The sequence below is a fragment of the Aquarana catesbeiana genome, linkage group LG01 (assembly GCF_042186555.1).
Source record: "Aquarana catesbeiana isolate 2022-GZ linkage group LG01, ASM4218655v1, whole genome shotgun sequence".
NCBI lineage: Eukaryota > Metazoa > Chordata > Amphibia > Anura > Ranidae > Aquarana > Aquarana catesbeiana.
The window spans coordinates 697,680,486-697,693,524 of NC_133324.1; the positions used below are offsets into that span (position 1 = coordinate 697,680,486).

General features: G+C 39.8%; 1 protein-coding gene across 1 annotated transcript in view; it reads right to left on the reverse strand.

Annotated features, from left to right (window-relative positions):
* Positions 1–13,039, reverse strand: part of SCLT1 (sodium channel and clathrin linker 1) — a 238,260-nt gene that overhangs the window by 19,899 nt on the left and 205,322 nt on the right. The window contains exon 19 of the mRNA XM_073603794.1: positions 10,275–10,471. Coding sequence (XP_073459895.1) covers positions 10,275–10,471 — 197 coding nt within the window. The remainder of the gene's footprint in view (positions 1–10,274; positions 10,472–13,039) is intronic.

Here is a 13,039-nt window from a genome sequence, read left to right on the forward strand (position 1 = left end):
AAGTATGAAACATCAACCTGAAGCACACACAGAGCTAATGAAGCAGTGGATGAGACTGACAATGAGTCAGGAAAAGCTAGAAACTGAACACAGACAAAGGTATTCAGAAATCAAATGTGCTCTATTTCATGGCTTGGCAAATAGGTTTAGGAGGTGCCAGCTGTAGCTGGTGCATTATTCATGATGTGCGGATAACAAATTAACAGGGCCTGTGCCAGATGTGTTTTGTTCTAGTGAAAAAACGGCAATATGCTTTAGTTACTTTCCTGATTATGGATTTCTGTATTGTGCCAATACCTGCAGCTGTCTTGCTCAATCGGCAGAAAAAGACTTTAATGGCGTTCTTTAGCTGGGATGCAGCGACTGCCAAGCAAAACACATACATACAGCAGGGAATACAAAAAAATATAATGAATTAAAAAACACAAGCAAAATCCAAATGATTGCTTTTTATATGATGCTACAACAAATGCAGTCTTAAACCCGTCCAGATTTTTCTAGATTATAAATCAGTAGCTGCATTGTAAACAGTCTTATCAAACTGATCTGACAATCTAATTTTGTTTTATGGTAGTTGCAGCAATGAAAGGGGAAATTCTATTTGGTTCTACTGTATGATGGCAGGTAATGACAAGGAGGAACAGGCTACAGTGGCGGCATTGTTTTAGCACTAGCTATACACTTTCCGATTAAGCAACCTATTTGGGCGTTGATAGAAATAATCAAGTAAGACAAAAAAAGTAAAGCAGAGCCAAAACTTCAGAAGTGCTTAGAGTAGTGTTTAAAGTTTAAAGTAGGGTTAGGTTCTAAAAAAAATCCCAAGTTTTGGACATCTCACGGAGCACTGTTCAACCCGTCATCCCGAAAATGGAAAGAGTATGGCACAACTGCAAACTTACCAAGACATGGCCTTCCACCTAAACTGACAGGCCGGGCAAGGAGAGCATTAATCAGAGAAGCAGGCAAGAGGCCCATGGTAACTCTGGAGGAGCTGCAGAGATCCACAGCTCAGGTGGGAGAATCTGTACACAGGACAACTATTAGTCATGCACTCCACAAATCTGGCCTTTATGGAGAATGGCAAGAAGAAAGCCATTGTTGAAAGAAAGCTTCAAGAAGTCCCTTTTGCAGTTTGCGATAAGCCATGTGGGGGACATGGCAAACATGTGAAAGAAGGTGCTCTGGTCAGATGAGACCAAAACTGAACTTTTTGGCCTAAAAGCAAAATGCTATGTGTGGTGGAAAACTAACACTGCACATCAACCTGAACACACCATCCCCACTGTGAAACATGGTGGTGGCAGAATCATGTTGTGGGGATGCTTTTCTTCAGCAGGGACAGGGAAGATGGTCAGAGTTGATGGGAAGATGGATGGAGCCAAATACAGGGTAATCTTAGAAGAAAACCTGTAGTCTGCAAAAGACTTGAGACTGGGGCAGAGGTTCACCTTCCAGAAGAATGACCCTAAACATACAGCCAGACCTACAATGAAATGGTTTAGTTTAAAGCATATTCCTGTATTAGAATGGCCCAGTCAAAGTCCAGACCTAAATCCAATTGAGAATCTGTGGCAAAACTTGAAAATTGCTGTTCACAGATGCTCTCCATCCAATCTGACAGAGCTTGAGCTATCTTGCAAAGAAAAATGGGCAAAAATTTCACTGTAGATGTACAAAGCTGGTAGAGACATACCCAAAAATATGTGCAGCTGTAATTGCTGCAAAAGGTAGTTGACTCACAGTATTGACTCAGGGGGGCTAAATACAAATCCATACTATACTTTTCACATTTATTTGTAAAGAATTTTGAAAACCATTTATTATTTTCCTTCCACTTCACAATTATGTGCCACTTTGAGTTGGTCTATCAGATAAAATCCCAATAAAATACATTTACGTTTTTGGTTATAACATGAAAAAATGTGGAACATTTCAAGGGGTTTGAATACATTTTTTAAGGCACTGTATATGTTTTTATTGCACCTTGGATCTCGGTTTGATACCCCTGCCTTCTTGGGACTATAGTGTATAATATTATGTACCTTGTATTTTTTAGCATTGTATAATAAAGCTTATCTTTTATTTTATCCCTGTCTCCATCATGCTGCCATTGTAGGTACTGGAAACGTGTTTTCCAGGAATATTCCTATTTTTTCTTTGTGTTTGTTTGGATGAGACACCAATTATCCATTTTTTTGTATAAATTAAATATATTTAATGGATTTAAACAAGGCATGGATAAGCATTTACTTCTGAACAAACAAGGAGTTGTTTACTATTCTCTAGTGACATTTTAGAACACAGATAATTAGGATTTGAGTTTTGAACCCACACACTTCTGTATACTAGCCTTCACATATTTGGTAGTTGCATAGGCCTAAATTAAAAGCAACACTTGTCAATGTGTCCTGCAGCATTTGATAGACTCAGCATGCACTCCTGAAAGATCATGTCCAATAATACCCAGGTAATCATCAGTTTGTTCTAGAAAGAAGCGCCTCAATTTGCAAAATGCCAAGAAGCAGATGCCACTGAAGCACCCAGTGACAATAGATTGCTCTGTCTACCTCAATGTATTGCAGACACCAGTTCTATTAGGCTGCTAACTCTTCAGAGTGACTGCTTCTCCCATACCAATTTAAAAACCCGGGCAAGGTGCCAGCCTGGTCTCTGAAAGATTTACAGATCCTCTGTCAGCACACAAACAGCATAAAAAAAAAAAAAAAATACACAAAAAATGTCTGTCTCCAATGGAAAACAAAATATAGAGGTTGCATATAGCTCGGTTTCCTTTCTGAATCACGATGAAATTTAAACACATAACAGCTGTTTAAAGAATATTTTCCTTAAAGTGTAAGCGCCGATCAGGGTCACTGTTTGCTCAACCCATTTTAAAAAGCAGTATAAATAACACTGCAACATTAAATTCTGCTGAGCAAGTTTTTAATTAGCATACCTTGGAAAAGCAAAGCACTTGGATGAGCTTCAAGTCTCAGCAAAAATGTCAGTTAAAGGGCACTGAGAATGAAAGAAATGTGTATGCAATGCAGATTTGTAAATACAATGAACTGTGTGCATGCTTGGGCCATACTATTCATTATTTTCTTTACTTTCCTTGTTTGGCAAAATAGTATTTTTTTTCTTCAGCTAGGTAAAAATAGAAGTTTCTATATTAGAGGGACGTATTTTGGAGTAAAAGGTTTGCAGATGGCTAAAACTAAACGGATGTAACGTTGCTAACTCAGCAAAATACCATCTTTTAATAGGAAGACATTTAAGGCCTCTATCAGACAGAAAACATACAGGCGATTTAACCTTCCTTACAGTTCTAAAGTGTTTCCTATTTTCCTAAAGTAATTCTATTAAGGGTGCACACTAGTAAAAAATGAACCTTAGGCATGTTAACTAAGGGAAGTCTGCCTTCTCCTGGCAACTGTCATCTGGCTGATCTGCAAGCTAAATCCCTGTGATTGCACATGCCCCCATCTTCTGAATGGCTCTGAAACCAAGGTTATATACAGCACAGCGTCTACTCAGGTTTGACTAGAGCCCTCTCACATGAGGGTAGCAGGCAATTTTAAAGCCAAAAACAAAAATGTTATATATTGTAGTTAGAAAGTCTTTAGATATGTTGGCTGCATTACTTTTCTTTTTTTTTTCCAAGCACTTTTTTTTTCTTTATTTTTATTGCGGCCCGTGTGTACGGCAGCCAGTCCGACAGAACTTGGCTGTTCGGTCAGCTTCTGTTGAAGAGGCGTGACCGAAAAAGGGCATCCAATGGCTGAGTGCGCTAATCGGTGTGTTTTGGTGGGGGGGCAGCCCCCCGTCAGAACACAATAGCTCAGCTGGGGAGATCGCTGTACTAACATCGCATAGTTAGTACAGAAGCTCCTCCCGAGCTCTTCAGTTTTTTTATGTTCAGCCCGCTGGGTTGAACAGAAAAAGAAAAAACGGTTAGTGTGTACCAAGCTATACTAATCCATAGTATCTATCGAGGGAACCATGGTTGTTACATGCTGGACACATCTCCATTACATGTTAGATTGATAAGACTAGTAGCTTACACAATAAAGATATGTTTTTTGGTGCTTTCCTTTCTGCTCATACAAATGAGAAGGGCACTGCATTTCTGGCAAGATCAGCAGGTATTTTCTGTATTTGCTAAAAAATGTGCTTAACCTTCAAAGTGAAGAATAATACAACCATTACATCTAAAGCCTGGTAGGTAAGCTGCAAACTATTATATTTTTGTGTTTAGGTACACTTAAAAATTGCCTTGAGCTTGAGAACAATGCCAACAGATCCTACTATGCTTGATGGGATAAAAAGAATCATTTATATCAATCTTTGTTTTTTAAAAGAACTAAAGGTCCTAACCCTGATGGACCAATGGCTTTATAGGTACAATGACAGCTTTGGTGAAAGCTGATTAACCTAGCAGTAAGGGCTGCCATGCACAGGTTAAATTTGGACCAAGTCATGGTGAAGTGGCCGTAATTTAAGCTGTGGATTCCGAGACACGCAGTAGTGGCGCAGTCTGGAGGGGCTCTGTGGGTTCTTCCTCCGACCCAGGTGTATCATTACATGGCGGAGGCGTCTCTGTTCAGGGGCTTCATATCCAGATGCTACTCCATGTTCTTTCACACCTATCTGGAGAGCTTCCCTCAGGGGTCAGCGAGTAGGGGGGGAAAGGGATGTGGGCACCTTCGAGGAGGCACTACAGGCGGTACAGCTATGCTCCCTCAACGTGGCCCAATGACTGTCCCAGCTGTATATTGTCCTTAGAGATCACTATACATTGGCCAGACTGTTCAAAATGGGGATGAGGTCGGACTCATTCTGCCCTAGATGTCTGAGAGACAATGGGGATCGCATACATCTGTTATGGCGCTGTCCCAAGGTAGTGTCCATGCTAAACAGAGCCTTTCAGGTTACGGTACCGATGGATCCAAAGCCCTGTCGGTTGGAAATTGTAGATGACATCCCCACCGGTGATGATCAGAAACAGGCCATTGCCAGAGCCTTGTTTCAGGCCCACAAACTAATCCTTAGGCACTGGAAGGCGGTTGACCCTCCTGCGCTGAAGGAGTGGCTGGCACAGATGGGGGACACACTCCGGCTGAAGAAATACATCTATCAAGGGGCGCCCACAAAAATTTGACAAACTATGGTCACCCTGGCTGGATACCCCGGGCATTTCACCTATAGACCTGGTGATGGATAGGCTGTTGTTCTAATATGCTCAAATGACATAGAGGTGAGGACAGGAGTGAGGGTAAATGGTTTATTTCTACGGGTATAAGAGACAGACCTCATAGGATGTGATATATGCAGGAGATGCTTGGGGCTAATGGTAACTTGTATCCCATACTAATGAACAATGAGCCATGTATGTGCGGATTAAACCACTGAACCATAGGTGTCCGGTATATATGACAGTTGTTATTATATCTCTGTAATCTACGTGAAGATTGTTGCTGGTATCTTTTTTATACACTTATGTTTTTTCTTGTCTATAGTCCAATAAACGTTTTTGAGGAAGCTGTGGGTGCCGCTGTTGTGTGGAGTTTCATTTTAATCCCTAGTGTCCTCTAGAGCAGTGGTTCCCAATCCTGTCCTCAAGTACCCCCAACAGGCCATGTTTGCAGGTTTTCCTTTATCTTGCACAGGTGCTTTAAATCAGAATCAATGGCTTGGTATTTTGGACAGCTATTTTATCTAAAAGAAATTCCCAAAACATGGCCTGTTGAGAACCACTGCTCAATCAATCATAGAGCCGACAGTCTCCAGAAAGCAGAGAGGAGGACCTCAGGACCACTGCTGTCTAACGTGTTTCGAAGGAGTACCTTCTTCCTCAGAGCCTACTGAGGCTCTGCTTTCTGGAGACTGTTGGCTCTATGATTGATTGCCACACCCAAGCTTCTTCACAAGCTTTTTATTCATCATGTGTTTGCGAGTAATATTTTGCTGAATTTTTTTATTAACAAACTATCTTGAGATAATGCACAAGGCTAGTGCCCTTTTTCTTTTGATCTTTTCTGTGACTACTAGGATATCCCCTATCCAGTAGGGCAGCAAGGCCAAAGACACTATCCCTTGAGTCATCAATCACCCGGCCATCACACTAGAGTGTTTGTTTGCTATTACTAGAGATTTGTATTGCTCTGGAACTAGAACTACATCTGGTAATCAGACAAAGGCAGCCTCTAGCTCTAGATTATAAATTTGGCTATGCAACTATTAGCAATTGTTGTGACAGCATGCAAATTATACACAGTGATACACTGTTCTTTTGAACAAAGTACATTGATCGAAACTAGTAGGGATATTTCTACTATTTCCATCAACTGGTTGTAATGATTTGCCTATGCTCCATTTTGTATCCTGTACCCTGTATGAATTGTATTTTTAACCTTTTGCAATAAACTTAATTATTTTTATAAATTGTACTGCTACATTTTTGGCACCGTAATAATCCCATACACTCAGCTCTTTACTAAAGTACATTGATTTGTTCTTCTAATATATAATTATAATATATAATATAATTAAAATACATCTATATCTATGCCATTTAGTAATTAAGCGATGTATGTTTCCATATCGTCGTCAAACATGATCATTCACTGTGCTCCTTTCATGTCAGTCATTCCAAAAGTAATGATACACAGTAGCCCCTTACAGCAGGCAACTGGAACTCCTGCAGAGAAGTCTCTGACATTGACGTGAGCCAACAGGATGTGATGATCAAGCCAGATTCCCTGGCTTCACAATCCCTACTGCTGACCACAGACATCAGTTGAACATTGATTGGTTCTTCTGGATACTCCTATATATTTCCTTTATTATTCAATTACTGGATTTAAAATAGAACTAAAGGCTAAACTTTTTTTATTTTGGATAGAGTAAGGGAGGGTTATAACCCAAACTGGTTTGTTTTTTACCATCCGCACCCCATTGGGGAGTTTTACCTTCATTTCCTGTTTCATATCCAAAACAGGAAGTGAGAGGAAATCCCTGCAAATTAAGGGAATCCTTTGGGGACCCCCAGGCATCCAGAACTGGTGGCCACCTTGGAAGATTTCTCCTCTATTACTTTTCTGGGGACAACTCAAAATGTGGGATTTTCTTTTACATTCAATGATAATGGTAAACAAGACAAATAGAGAGGGTGAATCTCCCGAAAAGGGGCACAGACAGCAAAAAAATGACAGCTTTTTCTAATCCCTCTACACTCTATCCAAAACAAAAGAAAATGTTTTGCCTTTAGTTATACTTGAATCTTAAATCAAAACACATATAAGCACACTACGTGTTACTACTTGATGTGGTAAGAAAGATCATTTCTGAATTATCTAAGCATAATTCCATTAGATCTATACATATCTGCAACATATTAAAAGCATATGCCCTCATTTCAAGAACAGCTAAAGTGGTTGTAAATCTCAGGCATGAAATATAAACAAAGCACATCCTACTATAGTGTGTACTTGTCTCAATCTAGAGCATCAAGTGTCATTTTTGTCTGCTGCTTCATTCCTCTGCTATTGGCATGAATCAATTCTGACAAGTTTTCCTGACTCAGAGAGAAAAATGGTGACCGGGGAGGGAGATTCAGCTGATTGACAGCCTCAGCTCTGTTCCTGTGTGCTATGTGAATGGGGTGTGTCCCTTCTCTCTAATCAGCTCTCAGAGCTCTCCTCACTGAGCGCTGCAGAGTGTAATTTCATCTCTCCACCCCCTTTTTTGTTGGCTCAGATAAGTTTGATAAATTCTGGACTTTGAACAGATGTAGAGAAGACTGCAGATAACCAGTTATAACTTATGTAGGAGGATTGGTTTCATCTCTGTATATCACCTGAGGCCAGTCACTTCACTGGGTATATGTAAGAGTTTGCAACCATTTTAAATAGGAATTAACTGTATTTTACATATTAAAGTGGTACTTCTTGCAAACAGCTAAATATACAGTTCAAAAGTACAGCATGTAGTATGTTTACTATTTTACCAACCAAAGGATGTAATTTTGCCCAGCCTTTCTTGCAACTATAGATGAGATTTGGCATCTTCTGAACTTATCTCTAACCCAAACACCGAACTCCCACTGTTTTGAACTCCAGTGAGCTGCGGACTGGGTCCATAACCCAACCTGCAGCTCTCTGTAATACAAAAAAGTGGGAATTCGGAGTCTGGGTTAGAGATGAGTGTGGAGGACGCCTGAGCTCATCTCCACTTGTGATAAACACCTCTAGTATTCATGATAATTACTATGCTACTCATTAAAATGACTGCTTCCTGGGTCAGCTGTAGTTCTTCCTAGATCAGCTCCCTGCTTGTTTATCCAAAAGCGATTATGCTGATTCACTGTATAATGTTAAGGCTGAACACAGAGAGTTGACATACAAAACCACAAAGTTGAACCTAGCAGACTTTTGAAAAGCTGCCTGTGCAGTGTGCCACAGAGGCATAATTCACATGATTAGTTGTACAGAATTACAAATTTTTTTGCAGGTAAAACAGTAAACGTGTTTTTTTCAACCCTGCATTGAAGCTATTTACCTGGACGTTCACTTTAATGATATCAAACAAAGCTGTCTTTTGTAAAATATATATAAAGACATCAGAAAAAAATATCTTACATGAATCTTACAGTACCCACTTGAGCTGCAAGCCACAGAAATAATTATACATGATACACAGCATTCACTCCTTAAATCATGAAAGGCAGAAAATTGTGCTATTTTTGCAATTTCTTAAAATGTTAAAGATTAAAAATGTCAGAGTCCTTAGACTCAACTTTTATTGCACCATTTCTAACAATTCTACCTTTAGTGAATCAGCTCTCAAAGCTGTTAAACCATTGTACAAGTTAATGGGTGGAAATGCTGTGAAGAGGCAGCTAACTACACGTGACAAGCTTTTTACGGTAGTAGACCATGGAGAAAATGTAGGGGGCCAGACCAAAGACAGATGTCTAATACGTTCCCTAATATAAAAGCTCCACCAAGGTAATTTATAAACTATTTTCTTGTATTTCTCCCTCGAGGTAATAAAATGGCACTCAGACAAGAAGTAAAAAAAAATATGAAGGTGTTGCCCACAGCAGCCAATCAGGATAGAAAATACATGGCAAGCAGCTACATGCTGTGGACGACACATTTATTTTTTCTTTTGAATCTAGGGCTTTAAAGTATTAAAGTGGAATTTCACTCTCTTAATTAACATTGGCTTTTTAATCCTTATGCCACTAGCATTAGTAAATAGATAGGAAAGTATATCATATTTACTTATTTTGAACTTTTTTTTTAATCTCTACTGTTACTTCCTAGTTTCTTGCCTAGGCAAATGTCATATAACCCAGGAGTCGGAGAGGGGTTTTCTCAGCTAAGCACACCCTCATGCCTGAGCTCTTGGCAGATAGATTCTAGGAAGTAAATGTTACATGAATCATCTGTGAAGGCCAGTTATAGGCGGGGGAAGGGGCCTTTTCTTTGCTACTGGTGTAAATTTGGTCAGGGGACAGGCTGGACACCTTAGCTGCCATTGTGCTGAGTCTCCAGTGTGCCCCCTGTGCCTTTAAGGAGGACTGGGTGGCCTCTTGGCCCACCTGCCCCTCATCTATCCATTAGAATGCATGTGATCCCACTGTGGATACACTCATACATTTTGTAGTGGTAGGACTGCAAGCTATACACAGGGTGCCTTGCCGAGCGAGGCCTTCCAGCTTACGCATGCGTTTGCAAATGCGCACCAACTAAACCCCTGTTTTTAACATAGACTGTTGGACAGCAGACTAGTTGGTAAGTTGAGCTTGGAATTTTCTCTGGTTTTGTCTTTCATGCGTTTGCCCATCCATGTACTCCTTGCTTTGAAGGCTAGTTATAGGTGGGGGCAGGGGCCTTTTCTTTGGTACATGAATCATCTGCCCTTTTTCAAGATGGCCACGGCCATAAATGCTAGGGGGGTGTTTTTTTAAAGTGATTCTTCAAGAAAATAAAGTATGGAAACGGATGAGGGGCTTTGAAAACTAAAAGTGAATTAAATAGCGTTTTTGGTTTGTGGTGCTCACATGCAGTGCAGTTCCGCTTAAACTTGAGGTACACTTGTCCTGAGGCTGGGGAAAAACCATGCGGAATGGGGAAATTGTTTTTAACACCAAGGTATTGGGCTTAAAGAATCAAGTATGGGTAATAACAACAGAAATACATTCAGAGTATAAACCAGAATCATTTTAATGAATGCCATTATTTTCTTATAATATAAGGGCTACACACCGTAGTTTTTTCAGTCGGTTCTCTGTGCTCCTGGTTAGGTTATTTGTCTCCTCTTTCCATTTGCAGCTTGTTTTTTGCTGGGCCGTCAGTAGCCTCATAAGTTCTTGCATGGACTTTCGGCAGCTGTCTTCCATCTCCTGTAGCTGTACTTCATAGCCTTGCTCCTTCACAGAAAATTCATGAGCCATGGTGCTTAACTAAAGAAAGAAAACAGTGCTGACATCTTTACTCTGCCAGAAACAATAACTTCTTTACCTTATTCTGGGCTGCCTTGTTACACCAACAGTAGTACAATATTGCTTTAGAAAGTTTCTTAATCTGTTTCAATAGTGAACTGGAAAGAGGGGTGAGCATCAAGTTGCACCCTGTAGGCACCCACCGTAGCTGGGCACTAATCAGCAGTTTCTATTTTCTCTGTAGAGCTGCCACATGTATAAAACCTCTTTTCTGCCTGCTTGGGTTTGGAATTTCAGTTCATATGCTTTTCCCACATGCAAGTACCCTGGGTACATTTTTTTCACTGACCGTGACTCAATAGGTAGGGGGCGAAGCCTCACATCACAGCTATCACATAAAATCTGAACTTTTAGGCAAATAAAGACACAGAATATTGCAACTCATTAACCACTTAAGGACCAGGCCTATTTTTGACACCTGTTGTTTACGTTTATTGTGTAAGTTAAAATCATTTTTTTCTGCTAGAAAATTACTTAGAACCCCCAAACATTATATATATATTTTCAGACACCCCAGAGAAAAAAAATGGTGATTGTAGCAATACTTGTCACACCGTATTTGTGCAGCGGTCTTACAAATTAGATTTTTTAGAAAAAAATACACCTTTTTTGAAGTAAAAAAATAAGAACACAGTAAAGTTAGCCCAATTTTTTCTATATTGTGAAAGATGATGTTACGCCGAGTAAATAGATATCAAACATGTCATGCTTCAAAATTGCGCCCGCCTGTGGAATGGTGACAAACATGACAAACAACTGTATGGCTGAATTCACATTGCACAGACATCGCATGTGATCAGCGCAGCAATGTGGTGTGAATCACATGCAATGTCTGTGTTCGCATATGTGTGAACCCAGGCTTAAAGTGCATTTCAGACAGCCTAACGCCTTCATACAAGTTCATGTGACTGCAACACAGTATACAAATGGATAATACTACAGAAGCATGCTTTAAAAATGTTTCTGCTTTAATGAATATAGTTTATAGAGTCTGTAATGGATCAAAATATTAAGTCTTAATTTCCTGTACCTGGGAAAGATAAGAATATGAAAATTAGCAGCTAACTCCCGAAAGCTTGCCATGCATCGAGATAAAAGACAACAGCTCACTATGAAGCAGAACAGATAGCAGGGAGGCCCAAGTTTTTGAAGTGGGATGTCACCAGTATCCCCACAGAAATAAAACACATCTGCTAATATGTGATATTTGAACTGTAAAATAGGCAGACAATCATTGTAGCAGATATAAAAGAATGGGACTAAAAACACCTGTGAGATCTGCAGTTGCTATCTTTTGCAATCTATCAAATACACAAAGCAGCAAAATGGACATGCTAAAGAGAGAGGACGAGAACCATCACAAAAGGAACAGAAATGTATAAATCTGCTTCGCAGGACTGCCCATGCTCCCTGCTCACAGTCCTTAATGATTGCACAGTTCTAGCTCTGACTCTGTGGAGTGTGCCGAACCGCTGAAGAGATATTGCTGCTTCCAGACAGAGAGCTGAAGTCCTCTCTGCAACTGAATACCAGGAAAGTAGAGCTTCGACTGGCAAAGGTGAACCCTTGAACTACTTACAAGAAGACCTTTTCATTACAGCTTTCTTAGTATTCAGTGTAGCTTGCTATATTTTGATTTTTCAAACTTCAATTGGGCATTTGTGATTTTTAAAGAATGCATAACTGGACTAAAGGCTTTTTTTTACTTTTGCCTGGAATTCTGCTTTACATTATTTTTTTTGCACACTCTCCCCCTTAAGAGAAAACAATTGCATGGTCGCAGGTGCAGCAAAAAGCTTGTTGCTGCCTGATTCTGAATAGGGACAAATAATATTCATTTTAACACTCTTATATAAAACATGCTGCTCATGAGCTCCAAGTGCCTGCTTTGTACAAATTCCTACATTTACCATCTGTTTGTTTGGGTGATTTGTATGGATACATTTGGTATTTTTATTGTAATTTATGGAAAGTGCTCAGTTTTCTAATTACTGCTCTGCAATATACATAAAAGAAACTTTGATTGGACTACTCGGGCACAGTCATTTAACCGGAGCTCTCTTTTCACTTAGCTTCCAACACAAAAGGCTTGCTCGAGATGGGCAACTTTTGGTGCTGCAGCTGTGCCAAACCATATCTGACATGCTAAACAGAAACATTCCATATTCCTGAAAGTTTGATGCTACCCATGTATACAGTAAATTCATTAAACAATCTAAAAGCTTGCCATAAAATCATCCAACATTCATCCGGTGTATGTAGTGAAAACTAGTACAGCAGAAGAATTCTGTTCACCAGGAGGTCAGTTGGACTGCCTAAAAAAAACAATTTTGCCAATTTTATCAGCACTGGTTATAAAGATGCTGCAGCAGACAGACATTGTAGATACTGTTCAATGTGAGGCTCACTTAAAATACAGTCCAGCAGATGTACATATGCAGAACACTATTTGAAAGCCAGATCATACAACCTCAATATCAAAAAAGTTGAGACACTGTATAAAATGTACATAAAAACTAAATTCAATGA